The sequence below is a fragment of the Gadus morhua genome, chromosome 10, assembly GCF_902167405.1.
Source record: "Gadus morhua chromosome 10, gadMor3.0, whole genome shotgun sequence".
Taxonomy (NCBI): Eukaryota; Metazoa; Chordata; class Actinopteri; order Gadiformes; family Gadidae; genus Gadus; species Gadus morhua.
The window spans coordinates 11,960,006-11,986,028 of record NC_044057.1 but is presented as its reverse complement, the minus strand read 5'-3'; the positions used below and the strand labels follow the sequence as shown (position 1 = coordinate 11,986,028).

At 49.6% G+C, this 26,023-nt stretch overlaps 3 protein-coding genes across 4 annotated transcripts; 2 read left to right on the top strand and 1 right to left on the bottom strand.

Annotated features, from left to right (window-relative positions):
* The first annotated feature begins 186 nt into the window (after positions 1–186).
* fgf2 (fibroblast growth factor 2) lies at positions 187–10,190 on the top strand. Its single transcript, XM_030367619.1, is given in 4 exon segments — positions 187–456; positions 459–491; positions 2,186–2,289; positions 9,360–10,190. Coding segments are annotated over 4 exon segments (462 nt in total). The 5' UTR covers positions 187–317; the 3' UTR covers positions 9,546–10,190.
* nudt6 (nudix (nucleoside diphosphate linked moiety X)-type motif 6) lies at positions 9,901–19,780 on the bottom strand. Of its 2 annotated transcripts, none has more exons than XM_030367615.1 (5): positions 19,417–19,780; positions 18,806–19,009; positions 13,489–13,544; positions 11,693–11,747; positions 9,901–10,967 (listed from the first exon to the last, which is right to left on the bottom strand). In XM_030367615.1, the coding sequence occupies exons 1-5, from the start codon at positions 19,685–19,687 to the stop codon at positions 10,594–10,596; spliced, it is 960 nt and encodes a 319-aa protein (XP_030223475.1). In that variant the 5' UTR covers positions 19,688–19,780; the 3' UTR covers positions 9,901–10,593. The 2 variants fall into 2 exon arrangements, with proteins under 2 accessions (XP_030223475.1, XP_030223476.1); XM_030367616.1 differs by having other exon boundaries at positions 18,819–19,009; positions 19,417–19,739.
* Positions 19,781–20,017: 237 nt separating this feature from the next.
* LOC115552750 (AFG2 AAA ATPase homolog A) lies at positions 20,018–25,645 on the top strand. The gene is made up of 9 exons (XM_030369065.1): positions 20,018–20,246; positions 20,785–20,909; positions 21,226–21,383; positions 22,130–22,188; positions 23,083–23,808; positions 24,328–24,451; positions 25,253–25,309; positions 25,405–25,549; positions 25,592–25,645. Exons 1-9 carry the CDS (start codon positions 20,120–20,122, stop codon positions 25,643–25,645), a joined length of 1,575 nt encoding a protein of 524 aa, XP_030224925.1. The 5' UTR covers positions 20,018–20,119.
* Positions 25,646–26,023: the final 378 nt, after the last annotated feature.

Here is a 26,023-nt window from a genome sequence, read left to right as displayed (position 1 = left end):
CTGCTACACCTCAGGACCAGCAGGAGCAGGATCAGCAGACCGAAGGACAGAGCTTCACCTCCAGCCAGACAGAAGGTTCCGAGCCCCCGATCTCCACGGATGGGGGAGGGCCCTCCTTAAGGGGGGTTGTTCAGCGGGAGGAACCCCCAGGGTGAGGGAGAGCCAGGTCCTGTTCCGAGGGGAGGGGAGGCTGAGGGGGGAGGGCAGAGTTAGTGGGAGGTGGGAGGCCAGCACGGGGCTCCTGCTCTGCCGGGAGGGGAGAAGGAGACGCAGCAGAAGAAGACGAGCGGAGGAGGAGGAAGAGGGAAGAGGAGGCGATGGCCACGGGAGATATCACCACTCTTCCCGCCACACCTGACGACGGTAGCGGCGGCTTCCCGGCGGCCAACTTCAGAGACCCCAAGAGGCTGTACTGCAAGAACGGAGGCTTCTTCCTGCGGATCGCCTCCGACGGCCGGTGGACGGCGTCCGCGAGAAGACCAACCCCCACAGTAAGTGGTGCCAGACGCTAGCCGCACACATTAGCCTCAGTAAGTACTGCCAGACTAGTGGCTTCCCGCCCCCAACACAATGCCTCTCTGTGCTGCCTTTTCCCCATGCACATCCAACCAGGAAGTGCCAGTGTAGAGGAAACCACGCTCGCAGGACTATCGCAGCGTTTCCGATTCCCCAAGGCTGATTTTGTCAGTTTTGTGGCATGTGGCTCAGGAGGTAGAGCGGGTTGGCTTGTAAATCGAAGGTGGCTAGTTCGAGTGTTGAGGTGTCCCTAAGCAAGACACCTCACCCTGACTCCAGACAAGCTGGCCGTTGCCTTGTGTGGTTGACACCGCCGTCGATATGGGAACGTGTGCATGATGGGTGAATGTTAGGCCATATTGTGAAGCGCTTTGAGTGGCCACTGGTTAGAAAAGCGCTGTATAAATGCAGTCCATTCACCATTTACCATTGGTGTTGGGCAACGCTGGAGGCTTGGTCTGTGCCCAGTGTCGGTGCCAGGGTGACGGCATGGCATCGCTGTATCTACTGTAACATCGTCTGGATAGGGACAGTGTCGATGTCCACCACCTTGAGTCATCGCCATTCACAAAAAGCTCCGCTCACGGCTCTGTCTGCCTGACATCCAGTCTGAAGGCTGGTCACCGCAGTTTACTCAACACACACTAATGGGTTTCCTCTTGTTTGTGGATCGCAGTGCCCTGCAGATGCTTGCCTGCGTCACCACCAGGAAGAAGGAAGGGTGGATGGTCGGTTCAGGGCTGTAGATGCAGTGATTAAGACCCAGAGGCATGTGGGAAGGGCAACACCTGGTGGCCCAATACCTCAGGAGTTAAGGGAGACTGCTGGGCTATCTTTACCCCCGGTCGTATTTAGCCTCCACCTTTAACCTGCTCAGGGGAAAGGGGTGCTCATGTCAGGCTTCCAGGCTTTGAATGACAGCCCTCTCATTGTGTTGAAGCACCGGAAGGTGAACCACAAAATATTGAAGGTATTATTCAGGGGATCAGTGAACAGACCAACAATTTAATGCAAGAGATGATAGAGAGATAATCATTTTGAATGACTCTCTGAAAGCCTAAAACCCTAAAAGTCTGTAGTGAGAAATTACCCCAGATTGTCCATTCTCACCTCAAATAGCCCTTAGCTCTGTATCTAAGGGCTAATATATGCCCCTAAACATTGCAACACAAGTTAGAGGACGAGTGTGAAGAACAACTGTAATTACAGCAGGTCTCCCTCAGGGAACTCTTCTCCCCACATTGAGTTCAGTGAGCAGTGGTCTGGGTCTGGCTTCGAGACGCCTGCCCACTGGATAACACGATGCAGAACAGAGAGTCATCTCCACTCTCAGAGAGGAATGTCTGCTTGATAGACGATCCGTCCAACCTGCCCAGTACCTCCCACCCAGCAGCCAGACTCTGTACAGCCGAGTCCTCCTACGAACCAGGGAGGAGTTTGTGTGTGTGTGTGTGTGTGTGTGTGTGTGTGTGTGTGTGTGTGTGTGTGTGTGTGTGTGTGTGTGTGTGTACGTCATTTGAATACGCTGCCTTCATGGAGGAGCTGAAGTCTGTTGGTGAGGAGGGGCTTATTTATAATTGGCCATCCACTCTAGAGCGTTTCATAGCTGCTGATTGGAGCTTGTTGATTGGCTGGTTGTCCCACACTAACGAGGTGTCTCTGCCCCCAGTCCGGCTGCAGCTCCAGGCCACGTCGGTGGGGGAGGTGGTGATTAAGGGGCTGGCTGCTAACCGCTACCTGGCCATGAACCGCGACGGGAGGCTGTTCGGAGCGGTGAGTCCTGAGTCCCCCTGCTCTTCCTCCTCCGGCTGCTCCTCACTCACTTCACTGGGTGCCCTGAAGGTTCTTCCTTCTCCTCAGATCTTTTGCCTTCCCAAATATAACCTGTTGGTTGAGCTGTAAACAAAAAATTAACACAATTTATGAGGAAAAACGAAAATTTCACAAGACCCACGATCTAGTACCACACAGGATCTAGACTCACACTGAGATCTAGACCTACGATCTAGAGAGGTACGACACAGCTGAAGCCAGGTGACTGTAGAGCAGAACTATCTGGATTGGGAGGTCCATCCTGACGACGTGTTCCTCAATCCAGCCCAGTGGCCATGCCTGCTACTCTGAATTGGATGTGGTTGCTCTTAAAGGTATGAACACACCAAACGCGTACCCGCGTAAAGATTTACGAGCGTAACGCAGCTAAAATGTTGCTTGACCATTTTGTGTCAAAAATGGTCCTACGCAGCTACGCACCTACGCTCCTACGCGCCTAGATGAGTCCATGTCCATGCAAGTGAACGGAGCGTTCCCTCTTCGTCACACAACTACACTACAGAATGCTGATTTGTGGGGTTTTTCGAGTTACTAAATAAATGTAACGGTAGTGAACTCTAGGTCACTCCAAGGGAGTAACACTGATTGGCTGTTACGGCATGTCACTCAGTGGCAACGCCTCCGTGGCAACGCTGTTGAACGCTGATTGGCTGTCATCACGCGTTTGCTGCCGAAAAGTTGAAATATTTCAACTCGAGCAGCATTGGACGCGCCGCAAAATACGTGAACGCGCCCGCCGCCCGTGCCCGGCAGCGGGCACGGGCATGCCGCGCTGCATATCAGATTTTGACGCGCCGCAAATCAAATTTTGCTGCCGGTTTTCTCGGCAGCAAATGCTGCGGCAGCAAAGCAGCAACGCGTCTCTACATTCACTTTGAATTGGATCGTGACGCGCGTCAACTTTTTGCATCTTTTGGTGTGAATGCAGGGTAACTATCAAACCAAACATCCTTCACATTCACCGAGCGAACATTACGAAAGTAAAATGCACATTTCTCGCTAAAAATGTTTCCATAAACGCATTTAATGGCGTAACTATGTTACTATTTCCACCCAGAATAAAGAAAGTTGTCGGCCGTGGCTGCGCTGGAGTCCGAGGTAGGAAACCCAAACGCCGCCGTTTTTGGGTGATAGAGTTTAGATCGGGTTAGATTAAATAATCTCGGATATAAATAACAATAATCGGGTTAAAAAACTTCACATGGTGTGTCTGGTGTGTTTCCAGCATTCGTAGTGTTGATCAGCAGATATATAGTCCGCCAAGACGTTGAGGTTGCTTAGTAACCAGAGACTCTGTCCATGCAAGTGAACGGAGCGTCCCTCTTCGTCATAACTATCAAACCAAACATCCTTCACATTCACCGAGCGAACATTATGAAAGTAAAATGCACATTTCTCGCTAAAAATGTTTCCATAAAAGCATTTAATGGCATAACTATGTTACTATTTCCACACAGAATAAAGAAACATGTCGGCCGTATGCTTCTGTCCAAGCTCACTACTCTCTGCCAGTGACGTCGGGTCAAGCTCAACGCTGATTGGGCAACGCGGCTAATCGTCATGCGTATGAGCGTAAAAAGTTCAATTTTTTGAATTCCTCGCGTACGCGCGTATATGTACGCGCGTATATGTACGCGCGTAAATATACGCGGCTCATACGCGGCTAAAATGTTGCTTTAGCGCATGTAACGCATGTACGCAGCTCATACCCGCGTAAACCAATAGTTCCCTATGGAAAAATTGCCGATTTTATACGCGTCGTACGCGGGATACGCGTTTGGTGTGTACGTACCTTAAGGTACGGCCACACCAACCGCGTTCCTTGCGTTTGGGGCGTCGAAAATCGGCATTTTTGCATAGGGAACCATTGGTATAGGCGCGTAGACGCGTTACACGCGTTGATGCGTCGCGGGGCTTTAAGGCCGATCGATACCTCCGGATCCGGACGAAATTCGTCCGTCGCCCCAAACGTTGCCCCCGGAACTACCCTTCATACCTCCGTCTGGTTTCAGCGTTGTTATGGATGCTACGCAGTAAATCCTCTAGAGGGCAGTGACTGTCGTTTCACAAATTAACGGCATCGACAATCGCAAACATGACATCTGTAGAGATGATTTTGCTTTGCGTCATCCGAAATTGGCAAAAAAAAGTGCAAAAAGTTTGCGGTGGCATTTGACACCCCTCACCAACCCGCAGATTATCTCCTCAAAATGTTGTTAAATGACCAGTTACAACTCATTGCCAAAGCAGGGGAGCAATAACAATAAAATAAAAATGTCAGGTATATAGTATAATATAAGTACAAAACGTCAAATACTATATAGGCTATTTATATATATATCAGATATTATAGTACTCTATCTATTTTCGCGAATGGTCTGACTTTTGACTCTATACTGCCGCCTCGATTTCCGGTGGCATTGCTCCGGTTCTCCCGGAGCACTCCGGATTCGTAAGCTCAGAGGCGACGGACCCATTTACGGACGAAACACCTCCGGGACCGGACGAAACTGTCCGTATCCGTATTTACCGTAGGGTGTGAATGGGCCTTTAGACGCGGCAGACGCACGTAATTACGCACGTAAACGCAGTAACGCGCCCAACGCACCAATGCCCGGGGTTCAAAAAATTGAACTTTCAACGCTCCAACGCGTGATGCTTAGCCGCGATAGCCAATCAGCGTGGAGCTTGACCCGACGTCACTGGCAGAGAGTAGTGACGCTTGCACAGAAGCATACGGCCGACATCTTTCTTTATTCTGGGTGGAAATAGTAACATAGTTACGCCATTAAATGCGTTTATGCAGACATTTTTTGCGAGAAATGTGCATTTTACTTTCATAATGTTTCAGGATGTTTGGTTTGATAGTTATGACGAAGAGGGAACACTCCTAGGCCTGTCGCGATATGCAATAAATCAATTAATTGCGCGATAAATTAAAATAAGCGATAATTTTTTGCCGGCCGCAATAAGTACCATTCGCACTCTTTTTTTAAAATCATTGCTTTATTGGCCTAATCTGAGAAGAAATCTATGCCATAAACAGAAATATTATAGGCCTTTATTACACGGGTCTTCTCAATGCCGTGGAACGCTCCGTTCACTTGCATAGATAGTCCGGTAGTCTCGCAAAGCCAGACCAAACTACAGCAAGTAGAATGGTCTGGAGCCACGCTACCTCGAGCCGTCTATCCGTTGGGAAACTGGGCGGGCCTGTTTTATTTCTTTAAACCAATCACAATCGTCTAGGGCGGGGCTAAGCCCGGGAAGCAGCAGCGGTGTCCATGCAAAATAGTGCCGGGGGGGAAATTATTTTGACGGAACTTCTTGACGTTCAGAGGCTGTCAGAAATGGCTCAATCCCAAACGCCACAAAAAACCATTAACGATGTATGTCGCCTATGTGGAGATAATTGTATAGATAAAAAGAACAAACATCGTTTGATTCTTTGTCACGATGATTTCAAGCCACCATACACTTTGGCCCTTGAGGAGCTCACGGGACCTATAAAAACGAACGACGTTTTAACATTTATATGTGGTTCTTGTAGAACACTACTAAAGAAATACCGTAGGAGCTATTGTGAAGTGGAACGGATCGGTTCATTGGTTAATCCATGTCAAACGCTCATGCCGCCGTCAGAGTGAAACGATGCGCCAAATCTACACCAACCGCCGATAGTCGTGACCGCAAACGCATCGTCCCCGGGGAGAATCCCCGAGGAGAGTCTGGGCTTTTCCAAGGTAATGTCAATTATCTGTTCGGCATAGATTCTATGCCGAATAGAAGAGGTGGTGTAGTCCGTTTTAATCGCCATGTATGCACTTATTCTGAATAGATTGGGGTTTAACTTAGAGCAGCCGCAGTAGTTCGCAATTGGTCCACTGAGCTCCGTCGGTACTTTTAAGCACACCGAACTTCACCGCTGTCAAGGAAAGTGGATTTATTGCCTGATTCACGTCTTTGTTATCACTCCGTAAAAGTAGTCCGGTAAGCGTGTCCGGTTGCTAAGCGACGGGACATGGGTGTTTATTAATGACGTGTTCGCGTATCGTAGTGTCCGCGCGCGTCCGAGGTAACTGTGAATGAGAAGGCTACTAGTAGTACTTTTGCAGGCTGAACGTTAAAATACTTCTTAACTTAGAGAGATGGCAGCTGCAGTAGTTCGCAAATGGACCTTCGAGGATTCCTGGTCACTAAATTCCTGTAAGACCACTCTCTCCCACCAGTCTTGGCTGCAGACTCGCATCCAAATTCCTCTTGTTTGCGGCGGAGCTTAAGGTAAATATAAAGATCTGACGAGAAATTGACGTTGCCGCGCTGTCCTCCTCCTTCTTAATTGAAGGAGCAGGCAGAGAAAAGCTCTCTCCTGCTGTGCTTTCATTAAAATCCAATTTAAAATCCCCGATAGTGATAAGACATCCATTATGTCGCCGCCGGTCCAGAGATGTGTCAGGTGTGCGCGAGAGACAGAACGGACACTTTTGTTACTGCCATGTATACAGTAGCCTACATTTGGAACACATTTTAGGAACAGATCTATGCCGCATAGAAATCTATGCGGATCAGATGCGGATCAGATGTGCCATGTAAACGCGGCTACTAACTTGTTGCATGGCGCAATCGTGTTTACATCCTTTTTATTTAGCGTTTCAATTTTATTTATTGTTTTTGGTGGTGTTTGGTTTTTATTCAAGAGCATTTTTTGTTAATAATAGATTGTTTTTGGTTGTTTTGTTAATTTATTCTGGATATTTTAAATGTCTTCCAGACGTCCAGTTCCAGTGTTCTTTAAAAATAAAGGTTTATTGATCTTCGAAAGGGTGTACTGCAATAATTCCTGGGGCAATTAATCGCCCAGAAAAATGTGTTATCGTGACAGGCCTAAACACTCCATTCACTTGCATGGACAGCATCTCTGGTTGCTAAGCGTCTTGGCGGACTATATCTCTGCTGATCAACACTACAAATGCTGGAAACACACCAGTCACACCATGTGAAGTTATTTATCCCGATTATTGTTATTCATATCCGAGATTATTTAATCTAACCCGATCTAAGCTCTATCATGCACCCAAACACGGCAGTGTTTGGGTTTCCTACCTCGGACTCCTAAATCCAGCGCAGCCACAGGCGCGTTAGGCGCGTTGAACCATTTGTGACACACAATGATCAAGCGTCAAGTTAGGCGCGTTATGCACGTTTTTTAACCCGAAAAACGCGTGCAGTGTGGCCTTAGCTTTAGGCTGGGGGGCCGTGAGTGTAGAGCCGGGGGTCTGATGTGGCTCGGTGGTTCCTCCGGCTTGCTAATAAGAAGCTACGGAAACTAGCAGAAAGACATGTGCACAACAGGAATTCCATCTTTGCGCTATTAAACCTGGAGGTCAGTGTGTCTGTATGTTCAGCCATAGGTTATCTAACCCCTACCTCTTTAGTGGGCGCATCTAATGATGTATTCCAAGCATTTCCTGTGCTGATGCCCTCTGTGTGTGTGAAGCCGATTGAGCGGCCGCCCCAGGCTGCGTTTCTGGTGGACGGTGGGTACATGGAGAATTAGGAGAACATCTGGATATTACAAGTTCAACATCTGCTGATCACAAGTTCACATCTCAGGTTCTCGCCGAGGATCAGCCTGGCCTCGCTCCCAGTAAAAACAACCGTCCACCCCCAAAGAGTTTACGGACCAATCAGCGCTAGGGAGGGGTTTTAGTTTGTCTAAGCACAGAGTGAGCTCCGCGGTTTGCACTCGACGAAGGCGCAGCGATCAGCAGAGTTCAATCTGATGGAGATTTGGTTTGACGTTAACTTGGTTCGAGGAGGAGCAGGATAGGGGGTAGGAGAATGAACCGTGAGTAGGAACAGAGGTGTTCTGAACATCCTGGGTACACCTCCCTTGTCCGGACAGGTAGTCCAGTACCCAGGTGTCAGTGTAATATAACTACACCAGTGACACACATTCAATGCTGCTTTACTGTTGAGCCCTGGATAACTATATTCTAATGGGTGCCTTCTTCGCTCCTTGCTAATCCTGGACACAAGGGTCATCTGATGTGGGTTGGGTTTTCCGAGGCTCTTCTGAGGTCCTGTCCTCAGATCTGGGCCTATGCAGCCATCGGAGACTGAGACTGAGATGAAGAGTACTAATGACCTCGACTGGACTGTTGTTTCCACTGGAGGGAGTGATAGTTGTGCCTGTGACATTGAGGGTTGTAGAGGTAGCTGAGGCAGCCAGCGACCCTCTTACTGGACTGGGTGTAGGAGGGGCAACACCTAACAACACGCAGATCTGGGCCAGGGCTGAATCATCACATCCACTCAGCTACTGAATCACAGTTCCCACAGAGGACGCATGTCTGGTAGTAATTCCACTTACACATAGACTTAAATGAAATGTCTCCTTTTCCACACCGCTAGTAAGACCCTATTGAATGTGCTGCTGGACTCGTGTCATTCATGCATGTTGTTTTTACTATTAGGAGAACAGCAAGTGGTTTATTGACAGCCAAGTTTTCAAATAATCAGTCCGTCGGCATGACAACATGTCCCAGTTTACTGTTTGCCGTTTGACTATCTCCAGAGGGTAGGATGGTCTTCAGGGAGTTCAGGGTTGACCGGAGTTCAAACCAAACGAAAGCAGCCTTCTTGTTCCTCATTGAGGGAGATGCCTTGCGGCTCGCTGACGTCACGTATCTGTTACTGGCTTCAGGTCCAAGGGGTCTCCCCAATGACTGGACAGCAGTCATTAGCCTCTCACACACCTCGTCACCAGAAGGTACTTGGGGTTTTCGGTGGGTCGGTTGTCAAAGGTTAGTGACGACAGCCCTGGACAAACCGTTGATTCACCGAATTTCGAACAACAGCCGGTTGTCCCGGTGATGCTCTTGAGCCAAGCAGGGAACCGAAAGAACAATGCCTTCATTGTCCTGCTCTACCTTCACCGCTCTCCCATTCCCCAAACTGTAATCAATCTCTCATCAACCCCCTCTCTCCCTTTCTCTCTACGTCCACAGAGGCGAGCGACGGACGAATGTTACTTCCTGGAACGCCTGGAGAGCAACAACTACAACACCTACCGCTCCAAGAAGTACCCTGAGATGTACGTGGCCCTACAGCGCTCCGGACAGTACAAGACTGGCACCAAGACCGGACCCGGCCAGAAGGCCATCCTGTTCCTCCCCATGGCGTCCAGGTCCTAGTCCAGACCTAGTCCAGTAAGGCCGGACCAGAACTCTGATATTCATAGGCAACGGGGAGGAGGGAGAGGAACAATAGAATCAGGACGAGGTAGCTAGGAGCAGTTCAGATGAAGGCCCGGTCTTCAGTCCAGCTCCACGTTTAAAGGGATGGTCCGACTCAGTCCTTTACTGCAGGGGGCTTCATTAGGTCGGGGCTGGAGAAGATAGCAGATCATTTCTGAAAATTAGCACGGTTCTCCAGCAGCGAGCGAAGCTATACTAGGTCTGAGAGGTTAGCGTTTAGAGACATCTTTAAGATATATTACTATATGACTTCATTCAGGACTGTGGTTGAAGGAAGGATTCAAGGCTTTGATTTGTAATAACAGTCTGTTTTTATTGTTAAAAACCGTCAAACAGAAATCAAGGAAATGAAGGCAGTGGTGACAGAAACGATAACCATCTCTGTTCTTAATTAATAATAATATCACTCCTCTACTTTATCCAGTAAGATGTGTTACAATGCTAGAACCTCCCCTCCAGTACAGCCTACTCTTTCCTTGTGTCATCCTTACACTTCTTGTTATCATGATAACCTTTCCCTTAATGTTTCTTTTCCATAAATAATTCCGTTGCTACATTTTCAGAATAAATTAAAATACTAAATATTTGTTCTGATTGACAAAAACCAACCAACCATGGCTCAAGTGGTCAAAAATCATAAACCCAAACCACAACAAGAAACAAGAAATAAACAGTGTCCGGTGACATCACCTGGTACAACAACAGCCACTGCAGTACCCATTGTTCCCTGAGGGGGCGCTGTCCGAGGCTTAAGTGTTCAGCGGCTTTAACACCGTCGTAGTGGGACCTTTTAAGCCACATTGTAATAACCATTATCCAATGCTAAACACACTTCAAGTATCCCTCATATTGGTGTGTTCATGTGGCTCGATGAGCTAGCCTGAGTTAGCATGCTAGCCTAGGCTAGCATGAGGCGGCCGGCCCCGGTGGTACAGCTGGTAGAATCAGGTGGCTCCATGTGCTAGCCTGGCTTAGGCTAGCTAGGCTAGGCTAGCGGCAGGCCCCGGTGGTACAGCTGGTAAAAGCGGCCCGAGTGCACAGCGGGGAGCGTCTCCATGGGGAGGTCCACGGCACCCCAGCCCCTCTCCAGCCCGTATAGCAGCAGACGCGCCACGCGGCTCGTGATGGGCGTGGTCTCCTCGGTGCGCGCCAGCTCTGCTATGGGCAGCCAATCGCAGCGCAGGCACTCCTCGGTGCAGAAGTCGATGCTGTAGGTGAGGGGGCGGAGCCGGCAGATGAGGTAGAGGTCAGACGCCCCGAAGGCGCCGGGCTGGTCGTGCTGCTGCCGCACGCTGAGCAGGGAGAGGAACTCGGAGCACACGCCCGTCTCCTCCTGTACCTCCCGGACCGCCGTGGCTCCTGGGGAGGAAGGAGGGGGGGAGGAGGAGGGGGGGGGGGGGAGAGGAGATGGGGGGGGAAAGAGGAAGGCAAAGAGGGGGAGGAGGAGGTGCAAAAGGGAGGCGAAAGGGAGGGAGGGGGGAGGAGGTTGGGGGGAGGGAAGAACAGGAGGAGGGGGGAGTTGGAGGAGCAATATAGGGAGTGGGAGGAAGAACCACGAGTATGGAGGTGTTCATAACATCCTGGTTAGTTCAGTAACCATGTGTCAACGTACTATAAGTAGACTAGTGACACTCATTCAATGCTGCTTTATTTTCGAGTCCATGATTACTATATTTAAAGCTATTATCTTTTCCTGAATGGTATAAAGAGTGAATTCTATCTGATTGACACGTCACATGCTTGTATTTTATGAATGAATGGTAAAACGGTACTATGGCTGAACTCAATCTACACCTCTGATGGATAAACAAACATAAAACTATACCGGCCTGTGATTGGTAGCCTGGTCTTCCCTGGCAAACGTTTGACCAATCCCAACCTTCTGAGGCTGTATTTTAACTGTTTCCATGCATGTCCTCATGCCTTCCTCTCAGTTAAAACATAGCTACTGCTGTTCTAACAAGTTGAATACGTTTTAATAAGTGCTTGTGTGAATTCTGGGGTGTGCCAAGAAAAGAGATGTGATTAAGATCAAAACTACTCTCACCCACATGGAAACTAGAAGGTAATGTTTATCAACTTACCAATATTCTCTCCTAGTTCAGAAAGTCCACCAGGAAACTTCCAGGCGTTCAGGGTCTGAAACCAGCAGTCAGATATAACGTTGGTTAGTTCCTCTAATCAGGGCTCAATCACACGGCAAACTGACACTCTCCACCTCTTAGTTTCTGTGTTGCTCTAAAACCCAGAGAAAGGCATAATGTGGTGTAAACCTTTATTTTCTGTCAAAGTATATGATACATTGCTGCTTGTTAAATTATGACATCGTTGCTGTATAAATATTTTTCTAGTGGATCTATTTTGAACACAGCTTTTTCTAAAATACCATTGCACAGCGATGCGACTTTCCGAATGTGTCGTTTCCCGTCTTGTTGTTTATATGAGGAACACAAATGCACTAAGACCTATATTTTCATGTTCTGTATCACAACTGCTATGTTTCTAAAGCCTGTACCACAAAAGGGAATAAATAAACATTTATTGTCTCTGTTATCCATCGTGTTTCCTCTCATTAGCAACTGTTGGCATGCTAGCATAGTTAGCTGTTCTAGCATGCAAGCATAGTTAGCTGTTCTCAGCAGTGTAGCAAGCTTAGTTACACTGGCTGGTAGGAGCGCCATGCTACTCCTTTGTCGAGTGAAAACCCTCACCTTTCTAACTGAAAACACTCCGAAAGAAACACAGCAGATTTACATACACATCTTTGTTCAATTAACGCTGAATAATCTGCTAAAGGTCATTGGCCAAGTCAGGGTTTAAGCTACTGATTAATCAGTATTCAACCAAAGCCAAGTCGGCTCATTCCGGTCCTGGGAGGATGCTCACACTGTCTAGTTGTATTTTATGTCTCAAAGGTTTTATGCTTCGCAAATGCATCAGAACGTTGACCGCTAGCCAAGAATAGCTGCCAGCTTCTAGCGTTTACTTCCAGTAAACGCTGGAAAAAGGAGGAGGAGGAGATTGGCAAAGATGAAGAGAGATAAAATAGTTAGGAAGTCTCCTGACAGAAACCGAGTAAACAAAACGCGAGTCAGATAAATACTGCTATTATACTTAAACTAGGATAAAGATAAGATGTTCTTTTTCAATCCCAGACCAGATATTAAGGGAACTGTTCAGTATTTATCCTGTTATATTATGATACATCTGCACGCATTGCCCTGAATGCCTCCATTAAACTCTTATCAGACAGAGGGTCAGGCTGTTGAGTTGAACTGAGGTGTATCGACCTCAAACATGGATGATGTTGAGAGGCTGCGCTCTGGGTAATGGCTTCATTAGGGAGTATACAGCACAGCAGTGTGGAAAGTTTCAATGAGCTCTGTTGTCATGTAACACACACACACACACACACACACACACACACACACACACACACACACACACACACACACACACACACACACAGGATCTTGCTGTGTTTTGGGGGGCGGTCTCGGGGCGATGCTAAGTGTGTCGGCCGTTGCCCTTCAGCTCAGGGAAGAATTTGACACGGTGGCGCCTGTACAAACAAACTGACGCAAGGGTCACCGTTGGTCGCTAGGGAACAACTGCTCCTTCATTCACACGCCCCCCCAATCACACTGACGGCAACTGTCTGACGAACACACACGTTTGGGCGGCAGGGAGTGGGTTTTAGTGGAGGTATGGAGGAGGAGTAATACTAGTGAGGTCCTTGACTTCCTAACCGGTTTATACTTAAATACATATATAAACAACAAAGCTAGCAGTATAGCATAGATATAGATTATATGTAATCTTGGTAAACCCAAATACCAAACCAAGAGTAACATTAGTTATTGAGAGGAGGGAAACATACCTTGTTTTTGTCTTGGACCACGAGAACCTTTCCGTTGGACTCGTCCACCACTGCGCCTGAGAACCAAACACAACACCAGAACACCGGTCAACAACTGACCTGAGGACCCCTTAAAAAAGGGTGTTCCACTCCCAGATCGAACATCCTGAGTTCAACCCCATTTACATTAAGGGCATTTAGCAGATGCTTTTATCCAAAGCGACTTAAGTAAGCACAGTACAGTAAGTACATTTGTCAGAAGAAAGCGAAACAACAATATATCGCTGTCAGTACAGTTAGTATGTTCATAGAACAGAAGTGCCAAGCACTAACAATTGTTAGGCTAACCCAATCCCCATTTACAACAGAGATAGCTAGGATAAGATGCTACACGATGCTCAGTACTATTTTAAGTGCCAGGATGTACCTCATACAATAAGTGTGTAAGAGGGGTATGTGGGGAGGGGTTATGGGGAGGAGGCTATGCAGAGTCCAGGTGAACTCTGACAATGTGAGTCTTCAATTCCCAGGGTCCAGAGCCTAGCCTGGAGAAATCATTGATCATGGTTAATAAATTCACGGAATGTATCTCAAATTCACCGCACTTCGCTTTAGACAAAGCATCCGCTAAATGAGTAAGATGGCCGGGAACACTCTGCTCCCAGACTGAACCGGGAAGGGAGACGGGGCTGGAGCAGAGAACGGGAACAGTTTTCCTTAAGGCTTCCGACTCTTCGTGAGATGTGGGGGCCAAGTCTCTGAGCAGGTACTTATTCACCGGCGGTCAGAGAACGAACCGGCTCTCTGGAAGTCTGCTGTTTGACTTCTAAGTGGAAACACAGGACATTCCTGATCGCTGAGAGGAGCAGCCTTGTTCAGGAGAAACCTATCATTACACCGCCTTCTGTCCAGGAGCCCAACGCTAGGAAAACAAGGAATACCCAACTCAACTATCATCAACTATTTCCAACTTACTATCAAAGTCACAACTCTTCTGTTTCGGCATCGCAGTGGTGGAGCAGCTTCCTGCCGACCGCAGAGTTGCTCACCAGCTTCCGCAAAAGACTCAAGACTCACTTGTTCAGATTCACCTAGACTCTGCATAGCCTCCCCCCACACCCCTTTTACGCACTTATTGTATGTTGTACGTCTGGGAACTTAATGTACGCTCTTATTATGTGTTGACCGTCCTTGCAATACAGTACTTGGCACAGTTGGTTGTGTACAGGGAATGGGTTAACCTAGTGACTGTTAGTGCTTGTTGGTTCTGTGAACATCCTTACCGCACCGACAGAGGTATATTGTTGTTTCTCTTTCTTCTGACAAATGTACTTATTGTAAATCGCTTTGGATTAAAGCGTCTGCCAAATGCCCTGAAGGTAACTATCGCCCTTTTTCCACCGACAGTACCAGCTCAACTCGCCTCGACTCGGCCTGCCTTTTTGCGTTTCCATCGGCAAAATCTGGTACCTGGTACCTGGTACTTTTTAACTCTCACCTCCGTCGAGGTTCCATGAGAGCTGATCTGATACTTTTGTGTGACGTAAACAGGCTGCTGGCCACTGAGTGATGCCACTGGACAAGCGCATCGTCCGAGCCTGACAACCGACACCAGATGTTGTGTTGAAAATGGGATTCCGGTCTCAAATCGCTGCCCCTCTCTGCGTTATAGCAGTGTTTATATAATATCGGCACAAGATGAGCCAATTATCACAGAAAGCGATATGTAAGATTTCTTCTTCTGACGAAAAGAGGGTTTATAGTTTATAGCGCTGTTTATATCATATCATCACAAGATGAGCAACGTAGTTCAGGATAATGAACTACGAGGGCAAAAAAATACGTAATCGTTTACAAGTCATAGATGTAGGCATGATGTGACCCTAGAAAGCACAGATGAAGTAAGCGAAAGCTTAAATAGAGGGGGGGTGCGATTTCAGACGGAATTTCCATTTTCGGCATGACACCGGCATCTTTAAATAGCGTTCAGTCAACAATAGTGATTGATTATTGAAACACCCAAGGATCAGCGCACAAGAACACGCAGTGGACCGTGACAGAGGTGGAGACGCTCCTGTGTGTAGCCATGTCTGTTTATGTGTCGCGTGCTTTGCAACAAACCCACGTTGAAGAGGCTTTTTTCTACGACCCGCCCACGTTGAAAAGGTACTTTTTTAGATGGAAACACGACGTGCCTGGAACCAAACCAAGTCGTGCCGCGCTGGTACTCCCGGTGGAAAAGCAGCATATCACAGGGGGATTCTGGGTACTGCAGTTTGGATTTGCTTTAGTAAGAAGATCTCCTACGTGGAGAACGTCAGAGGTATCTGCCACAGCTTTTCTCCACTGTGGGGACCTTCGTTATCATCAAGTAACGAGACAGTGGACATGAACTCCAATGACCAGGAGGTTCTGCTGTTAAAGGGGCTCTGTTGGGACAATCAACGGTGGGCCTTCTCATCCTATGACATCATCTAGCAGGTGTGTGTGGAGTGTCCCTGTGTTCCTGCCATACAGAGGTCTCTTGGACACAGCGTGACGGACTACACCCCAGAGCGATCAGATCTAAGGCCCTCTCCAGCTGGGTCCTCTCGCTGTGGTTCTGTGCTCTCATACAGTCCCCAGACCACGGCTTCTGTGGTTCTCTCTCGTGCCTTTAAACATCACACTTAGGCAGGACTTACGGCTGAATACCGCTACACTCGCGTCCAAAACAATATAATTAATCCTGTAATTACTTATATCATGGTTTTATATGTCTGACTTCATGGTTGACCGAATACTTAACACCTTAGGACATTATCTCAGCCACAACAATGAACCCATGCCCAGTGTAACCAGGCCTGAGAATAGAGCCAGCAAGAAACAAACGCACTGTCCAAACTACGACAGAATAATGAGCCAATACATGTTGGAAACCCGCCCAAATAATTACTACCAATATTCAGCAACTTAAAGGTTGGGTAGGTGATTTGCGAAACGCCAGCAAATTTTGAAAATACACAACTCAAAATGTCCTACCCCCTCTCCTTCAACGCTGACTCTGACTCCACCCATTCCAAGTACCTGGACGCGCATCATGCACGAGCGCGAACAGAGATGCGCGAGAGCGAGCCAGGCTAGCGTAGGTTTTCGTTTAACAACATGGCACTACATTCAGCTGTAAGTTGCACCCAGTACCGCGGGAAGTAGGGGTGCTGGGGGTGCTGCAACACCCCCTGTCCGAGGCCCTGTCTTATCACAGAAAATGATCATTTCTAAAAACTCCGGCCAAAGTGGAGATTTCTGAAAACGCCGGTTATGTGTTGTCGTGTCAACGGGGAGAAACGGGATTTTAGGTTCTGAAGCGTCACATTATACACCAGGAAATGCTTAACGTCATGTGAGCGCCCGCTGTACCGTATTGGTCCGAATATAAACACAAACCCCATTGTAAGACGACCTATATTTGGAAAAAAGATTTGAAGACCAGATCCGGTTTTTATGAATAAATAAATGTATTCATTGAAATAATATACGAAAATAAAAAGGCATCGAATAAAACACTGCATTGCCACTAAACAGTAGTGCAAATAGGCCGTACTGATGTGTACACCAAAGACTATTCCTGACACTCCTCTGCCCCGCTGTGTTCGCTCTGGCTGTGGTCCGCTCCGAACTGTTTCGGCCCGTGGCAAAGCGAGTCATCCTCGCTGCTGTCCAAGGCATTTTGAGACGCAGCATTTATTTAATGCTCATATGACCTAGTGCTGAAAAAAGGTTACATGAAAAAGTGTGAGGGTAGCGGTGGTGCACTAAACTTGTTCTGTGAGCAGCTGGATGTGAACGATCGATTTTCAACTGTGCGCGCATGCACTGGTGTAATTGAGCTGCGCTGCTATACATCTTTTTTATCAATGTAACGAGTTGCGAGTCTAGTGCAGGCTGAGTTTTTTTTTTCCCAGCACCCCCTGCTGAGAATACGTTCTCGCTGCTATGGTTGCACCAGATGTTATAAACATTAAACGGTCACATAAATCATTACTATTTTTAGAAAATGTATGTTTGTTTCATATAATTGTATTGGAAGTCCTGGTTTTCACTAGGGTTGCCGTGGTGTGGACATTTTCACACCGAGTAATACACTCGTCTCCACACCGGTATTACCGAGTATAAACGGTATAAACTTTGAAACTAGGTCAACCGCCACACAAGCATCGGTTTTTAGACCCTTCTCGTCCTTCAGTTGCCGCCAACGTTCGAAAGCAGCGCCTAGGATTATTCTTGATTTCAGTTTTTCTCTTTCAGCGTTTTTTATTATCAATTACTCTCTGAAAAAGAGTTTTCCTTCTCTTTGCTGGTGGTGGTGGTGGAGGGGATGGTGGCGTCTTGTCTGCCATGGAAATTGTCTTCTACTGCTAGGTCCAAATGTGGATTAACTAGTTCCAGTAGCTACCGCAGGATAACAACAAACAGGAGCTTGCTCTGGGTCACGAGCTCTGGGTCACGAGTACTGCACGAAGGGGTCGCGCGCGGGGCGAGGGGGAGGGGGAGTGCAGTACGACCGTTTGATTGACGTACTTACTGTCCAATGCAACTCGGTGGCAATGGAAATGATTGGCCGGAGTTTTTAGCCCTGCCCGTTCCACAGATGATTGACTTGTTTAATTTTCATGTCAGTACTTCTAACTCAGTGGCTGTAAGCGGGTTATGATAAGGATTTCAAGTAATTTTGCAAAAATGGCCAAAAAAGCGAATCACCTACCCAACCTTTAACGGAAAAAAACGAACCAAGGTCGCTCCTAATAAGGGGACTTGGCAGCACCACTTGGGCCTGATGTTGTGAACATGTTGTGACATGCTGGCTCTAGGAGAGGACGAGACGTGGACCCCACTCCGCCCTCTGGTGGACAGTCAACGTATTACAGCCTACTGTATTTAACACAGGACGCTGCCAGTTAGCATGGACTGGCCATGACAAAACAACTCAATATTATAATATATAATAGTGGTAGTCCTACCGAGTATCTGGTGGTAGTCCTACCTAGTGTCTGTAGTCCTACCTGTAGTCTTACCTGGTATCTGTAGTCCTACCTGGTGTCTGTAGTCCTACCTCATGTCTGTAGTCCTATCTAGTGTCTGTAGTCCTACCTCATGTCTGTAGTCCTACCTAGGGTCTGTAGTCCTTCCTAGTGTCTGTAGTCCTACCCGGTGTCTGTGGTCCTTCCTATAGTGTCTGTAGTCCTTCCTAGGGTCCTACTTGGTGTCAGATGGTAGTCCTACCGAATGTCTATAGTTCTACCTGGTGTCTGTAGTCCTACCTAGTGTCTGTAGTCCTACCCGGTGTCTGTAGTCCTACCTGCGACCCCCACCTGGTGTGATGCGTACCCGGGCAGCCTGCATGCCCCGGGGCCCAGCCACAGGGCCAGTGTGGCCTGGTCTGCCCGGGCGTGGTGGAAGGTGAAGCCCAGCGTAGCCGCCGCCGCGGCGCAGCGGCTCAGAGAGATGGGGAGGCGGAGCCAGACCGCCACCCGGCCCTCCGCACGCCACCGGCCCACCCCCTCTGGACAGATCAGAGCACACAGCACATGGGTTAGATTCCGGCAAAACTGTGTGTGTGTGTGTGTGTGTGTGTGTGTGTGTGTGTGTGTGTGTGTGTGTGTGTGTGTGTGTGTGTGTGTGTGTGTGTGTCAACTATGGCCCCCATTGCACTCCTGATCATCCCCCACTCTGTGTTCCTGATCAAGATTTCTAACTTGCTAGTTAAGGGAGTTATATCCTGAATATACGGCCTGTTATATATGCATGAACGTGGGACCATAATCAACCAGGCTGTACCTGGCCTTTGTGACTGTAGCTGGGATTCAGGTCTATACAAATACAAATGTATAGAATTGAATCTAGCGCATCATGATTCTTCAAACTGGACGTCCAGTCTTCCATTGGAGCACAACGCCGGCCACCACTGACCTCTAAGTAGACTGCCGAAGTCCCCCTCGCTGATGTCCGGCGGCAGGCCGGTATGAGCCAGGTCGACCGTCACCCCCCCGAAGCGGTCTAGGCGCCCCGTCAGCGCGTCTGTGCCGTGACCGCCCGTCAGCGCGTCTGCGCCCTGACCCACCGCCGGGTGCAGGCGCCCAGCAGAGAGCCGCAGCGCGCGGGCCGAGGGCGCGGCGGTGCATCGCACCCTGCAAAGCCTCCTACTGAGGACAGAGAAGAGCTGACAACCATAGAAAGCCATGACTTTGACCTGACTAAATGTATTAAAGAACTTTAAAATCCCAAACAGTGTCCGCTCTTCTCCACATCAACCCCAGCATGCGCCGCGGTTGCATAAGGCTCCGCCCCTGAAGTTGCATAAATAGAGTACTACTTTAATATAAGGGATTAATAAAATACGACATTAATTAAATGTGATTGTATTATTTTCATACACGGTCTCATTGTAAAAACGAATTGAATGAATCAATAATTTAATTATACATCATGAATTAATTACCCTGTAAATGCAAGAGCTTCACCAGTTACATAATACTCCTGTGCGCTTTAGTACTTACGGTAAAGTGGGCGGGGCTTGGGTTCAACCCGGACGTTTACTAGTGTGCGGTGTGTTTACACATGTTTTCATGATCTCACGTGTTGTACTAAGTTGTTGTTATAATATATTATTATCATGTCCTCGAAGAAAAGTAAGAACAAACCCAAGCGGAGCAGCGAGGGGGACAGCTCCAACGACTCGTTTATCCTCCAGAACCCGAGAGACGTCCACTCCTTCTCAGTGCAGGACTTCATTGATAAAGGTGAGACTGAAACAGGACATACGGCTCATCGCCACCGTCCAGGGAGGGCTGTGTGTGGATGTGTGTGTGTATGTGTGCCGTCCAGTGAGTACGGTGTGCGCCCTAGAACGACTGTGACACCATGGTGTAAAGCACAAAGTTGGATTTAGATTGTTAGTAGTTATTATCATGTAATGACGTCATCGATGCTGTACCGGTCCTGATGCTGCCGGTCTCGAGCCACGCCTCGACCCCAACGCTGCTGATTGGTTCATGATCTTCTACTGACGCTGAGCGTAAATAAGCTCCTAGTGGTCCATCCAATCAGGAAGTCTCCACGTCCAGAAACCCACGACGCTTTACTTCTACCACCTGTTGTGGATTAAAGTGTTAGAGGATATCTCCACAACTATAAGACCTTCATTATTGTGTGTGTGTGTGTGTGTGTGTGTGTGTGTGTGTGTGTGTGTGTGTGTGTGTGTGTGTGTGTGTGTGTGTGTGTGTGTGTTTGTGTGTGTGAGTATATGAATGTGTGTGTGTGTGTGTGTGTGTGTTACAGCAGACGACAGGACCCCCAGCAGGGCCAGGTGGGCTCTGGCTCAGGTGAGTCTGGGGTCCATGAAGGCGACCGGCCTCTGCATCGGCCGGCCGGCTCTGCTGACCACTGCCGCCGGACGCCAGGAGGTCAGTACCTCTGGGAGGAGGAGGGGGAGGAGGAGGGGAAGGGGGGAGGAGGGGGAGGGGGGGGAGGAGGGGGGGAGGAGGAGGGGGGGGGGGGGAGGAGGAGGAGGGGAGGAGTTAGGGGTTAGACAGTACAGAGACAGGGCATTAAGGAGCATTAACCCCTTCCTCCTTTCTCCTCCTCCTCCTCCTGCACCTCCTCCCCATTCCCCCCCTGCTCGTTCTCCTAACCCTCCTCCTCTTCCTCCCCCTCCTACTCCTCCTCTTCCTCCTCCTCCTCCTCCTCCTCCTCCTCCTCCTCCTCCTCTTCCTCCTCCAGGTGTGTCTGGCCTGGCCTGTGGCCTCCTTCCCAGCTGCCAGGGTCGGCCTCCAGCGCAATATCCAGACCAGCCTGGGAGTGAAGCCTGGAGATGGATTAACGATCTACCCAGTGACGGGGCCCCTGCTGCAGGCTCAGGAGGTGGTGCTGTCCCCCCGGTAAACAAGCTGCTACTCAAACCTGGAGAAACAGTTCAGTCCTTGTTAGCGTGTTAGCTGCTCGATTATGGGGAAAATCATTGATTTTTTGATCGTTTGACGTTAAAATCTAAATCGCCATCAAAATTCTAATTATCGCCCAGTCCTACGTGTTAGTAATATGAAGGATTTAGTTTGGATGTTGGAAATTTCTGCGGTTTTCTTCTGTTCGTCAGATAAGAAACATTTACATTTACATTTAGGGCATTTAGACCCTTTATCCAAAGCGACTTACAAACAGTACATTTGTCAGAAGAAGAGAAACAACAATATAACGCTGTCGGTTCAGTAAGGATGTTCATAGAACAAACTGCCAAGCACTAACAATCACTAGGTTAACCCATTCCCTGTATACAACAAAGCATAAGATACAGTAAGATATATGTACTATATTTATTCTGGCATCTTGGATAGAGCACTACAACTAATCTTTCCTCGTCCTATCACTGAAAATATCGTAATTATGTAATTACATTGTTGTTAAATATATATATTATTTGTTGGAAGGATGTTATTCATTTAATAAATCAAATATCAAAGCATGCTAGACTTCGAACGCTTGAATGGTCTTTTGTGATATTAAGTTTAGTGTTACTTTAGTGCAGGCTGCCACCTGCTGGGCGTTCTTTATACCTACATGTTCAAACATCGGTGCGCACTGCGCATGTCTCCTAGATTCATTGTTTTTTTTATATTTTCTCTTTTAGGCAGAAAGATGAAACACTTGAAACAGAAGAGTTTAAGAACTATTTCCTGCGGTCTTTGGGTAAGTTAGTTTATGCATTTTCGGTTTGTGTTTGATTATACAGTGATAAATGTTCTAACTTTGTATTTGTATTCATTCTTAATGTACCTACCCATTTCTAGGGCTGAGCCCGTCTCAACAACCGAACTAACTTACTTACTAACCAACTTAACTATTGACCTGGTGTCGGCATCTCGGTTAGTTGAACTCTGCAGGTTTCCTCACCAAGCTGTGAACTTCTTCAGCATCTGATCCTCATGAGTCTCTCCCCCTCATCGTCCACTAGAGGCTGTTCTGACCCCTCTGGTACCTCAAGAGGAGGTGCTGAGGACCTCCTCCTCTCTGAGCTCTGACCTCCTCCTCCTCCTCCTCTCTGAGCTCTGACCCTCTCCTCCTCCTCCTCCTCCCCTCAGAGGAGGTGTGAGGACCTCCTGCTCCTCCTCATTGAGCCCTAACCTTCATTTCCTCCTCCTCCTCCTCCTCCTCACTGACCTCCTTCTCTTCGCTGACCTCTGACCTCCTCCTCCTCGCTGACCTCTGACCTCCTCCTCCTCGCTGACCTCTGACCTCCTCGCTGACCTCCTCCTCACTGACCTCTGACCTCCTCACTGACCTTTGACCTCCTCCTCGCTGACCTCTGACCTCCTCCTCCACCTCCCGCTTCTTACTGACCTCTGACCCCCTCCTCGCTGACCTCTGGCCTCCTCCTCCCTGACCTCTGACCTCCTCCTGCTCCTCCTCGCTGACCTCTGACCTCCTCCTCCTCTTCGCTGACCTCCTCCTCCTCGCTGACCCCTGACCTCCTCCTCCTCCGGCTCCTCGCTGACCTCTGACCTCCTCCTGCTCCTCACTGACCTTTGACCTCCTCCTGCTCTTCCTCGCTGACCTCTGACCTCCTCCTCCTGCTCTTCCAAGAGGGCCGGGTGCTGCTCCCGGGCTCCCAGCTGTCCCTGACGTACTACGGCCGCGCCTGCAGCCTGCGCGTGGAGGAGGTGCGAGGGGAGGACGGAGCGCTGCTGCGGGGGCCCGCCACCGCGGCCCCTGGGCCCGACGCTGAGGACGGGGCCCCCGCGGACCCCTCGCTCCTGGGCTGCCCCTCCTCGGACCTCTCCCTGCAGCTCAGCCTGCTCACCGTGGAGGAGCAGCAGGAGGAGGCGCGCCCCCCCGTGGTCAGCACCCCGCTGCGACACACCGCCCTCCCCCGCGACCCTCTGTCACCTGTCAGTCATCCTCCAAGACCCGCCGTCCTCCTCTCCCCCGTGCCCCCTCGACCCCCCTCCTCTCCCCCTTCACCCCCTCCCCCCGGCTCCCCTCCTCTGGTGGGAGGGGTGCGAGACCCCCCCGGGTCCAGGGTTCCCCCAGAGCCCCCTGCAGGCGGGCACCCCGCCTCTGGCGCCCCCTGGTGGCGTGCAGAGCTCCGACGCCTTCTACCACGCGTCTCCTGCGACACCGCCATCGTCTTCGGGGACAGGAAGCAGCGAGGAGCGGCGGGGGAGGGGCCGGAGGTGGGGCAGGAAGCCCCCCAGGCCAACAAGGTCACCTACAGTATGATTGGCGGGCTGAGCAGCCAACTGGAGGCGATCCGGGAGACCATCGAGCTGCCACTCACACGGCCCGAGCTGTTCTCAAACTACGGTGAGCGCAGGGGGACAAACTACGCGTTCATAAAGGGAATCAAACTACAGATGTTCCGAAACCATTTTGTTACCGTTTCCGAGTATTATTTGAGTATCGGCTGATACACTTTTACATTTATAATCTCTAATTATAATAAAACCTTTGTATTCTTGTAGTTGAGCGAGAGCATCCAATGTTTTTCCGACATGGTAGCTTGAATGCACGTAGGTCGGAGATGACACGTTTCCCATTCCGACTTTCCACCTCCGACCGTTAACGAACACAGTATAATACCGTAGTGTTTGCCTGGGTAGTAAGTTAGCTAGTTTCGGTATCGGACCGGCACTTAGACTTGAGGACTCACCGATAACCGTTACTGCTTTTTTGGCAGAATTTGAGGAAATTACGATACTGGTTTCGGTATCAGAGCAACTCTAATTCAAACACAGTTGCTGCAAACTAAAGACGTGGTTCCTTCAGTTGAACCCAACCCTGCGTCCAATCAGAGGCCTCTAACCTGACAGCTCATTTGCATACAGGTATCCCCCCCAAGAGGAGTCCTCCTGTACGGGCCTCCGGGCACTGGGAAGACTATGATTGGACGAGCCATAGCCAATGAGATCGGAGCCCACATGACCGTCATCAACGGCCCGGAGATCATCAGCAAGTAAGAACCGGCGTGCGGAACGGGATCTGGAGCTGGGGCTCCTCTCTGACCCCTCATGTTCTCCCCCTGTTCTCCTTCGGTTCTCCTCCTGTTCTCCTCCTGTTCTCCTCTCTGACTCCTCCTGTTCTCCTCCTGTTCTCCTCCTGTTCTCCTCCTGTTCTCCTCCTGTTCTCCTCCTCCTGTTCTCCTCCTGTTCTCCTCCTGTTCTCCTCCTCCGGTTCTCCTCCTGTTCTCCTGTTCTCTCCCTGTTCTCCTCCGGTTCTCTCCCTGTTCTCCTCCGGTTCTCCTCCTGTTCTCCTCTCTGACTCCTCCTGTTCTCCTCCGGTTCTCCTCCTGTTCTCCTGCTGTTCTCCTCCTTATCTCCGGTTCTTATCCTGTTCTCCTCCTTATCTCCGGTTCTCCTCCGGTTCTCCTCCTGTTCTCCGGTTCTCCTCCTGTTCTCCTCCGGTTCTCCTCCTGTTCTCCGGTTCTCCTCCTGTTCTCCTCCGGTTCTCCTCCGGTTCTCCTCCTGTTCTCCTCCTGTTCTCCTCTCTGACTCCTCCTGTTCTCCTCCTGTTCTCCTCCTTATTTCCGGTTCTCCTCCTGTTCTCCTCCTTATTTCCGGTTCTCCTCCGGTTCTCCTCCTGTTCTCCGGTTCTCCTCCTGTTCTCCTCCTGTTCTCCTCCTGTTCTCCTCCTCCTGTTCTCCTCCTGTTCTCCTCCTGTTCTCCTCCTCCTGTTCTCCTCCTGTTCTCCTCCTGTCCTCCTCCTGTTCTCCTCCTGTCCTCCTCCTGTTCTCCTCCTCTCCTCCGGTTCTCCTCAGGTTCTACGGGGAGACAGAGGAGCGGCTCAGACATATCTTCACCGAGGCGTCTCAGAGGTAGGCCCCTCTATATGTGGTGAACCATCCCATAATACTGCTGAAGAATGTTCATCACCAGGCTGATCGTGTGTGTGTGTGTGTGTGTGTGACAGGAAGCCAGCGATCATCTTCATCGATGAGCTGGACGCTCTGTGCCCCAAGAGAGACGGAGCCCAGAGCGAGGTGGAGAAGAGGGTGGTGGCCTCCCTGCTGACCCTCATGGACGGCATCGGATCAGTGAGTCTCTCTCTCTCTCTCGCTCTCGCTCTCGCTCTCGCTCTCGTTCTCTCGGACCGGCAGCAGCTGGCCGGAGCGACAGCTGCTCGCGCCGCCTCAATCTCGAGGGTCACCTGACCCGGTACCCGGCCTCCCATTGGTCCTCAGGAGAAGTAGCAGAGCGGTGTTTGAGAGAGAGAGAGAGAGAGAGAGAGAGAGAGAGAGAGAGAGAGAGAGAGAGAGAGAGAGAGAGAAGAGAGAGAGAGAGAGAGAGAGAGAGAGAGAGAGAGAGAGAGAGAGAGAGAGAGAGAGAGAGAGAGAGAGAGAGGGAGGGAGGGAGGGAGGGGAGGGAGGGAGGGGGGAGGGAGGGAGGGAGGGATGATTTTATTATGGAACGCTCGGAATACCCCCGGCCCATGCTTCACCCCCTTATCCTCACTCACACACACGCACGCACGCTCGTTCACACCACACGCACAACCTCTTTAACACACACACACACTCCACACACTACAC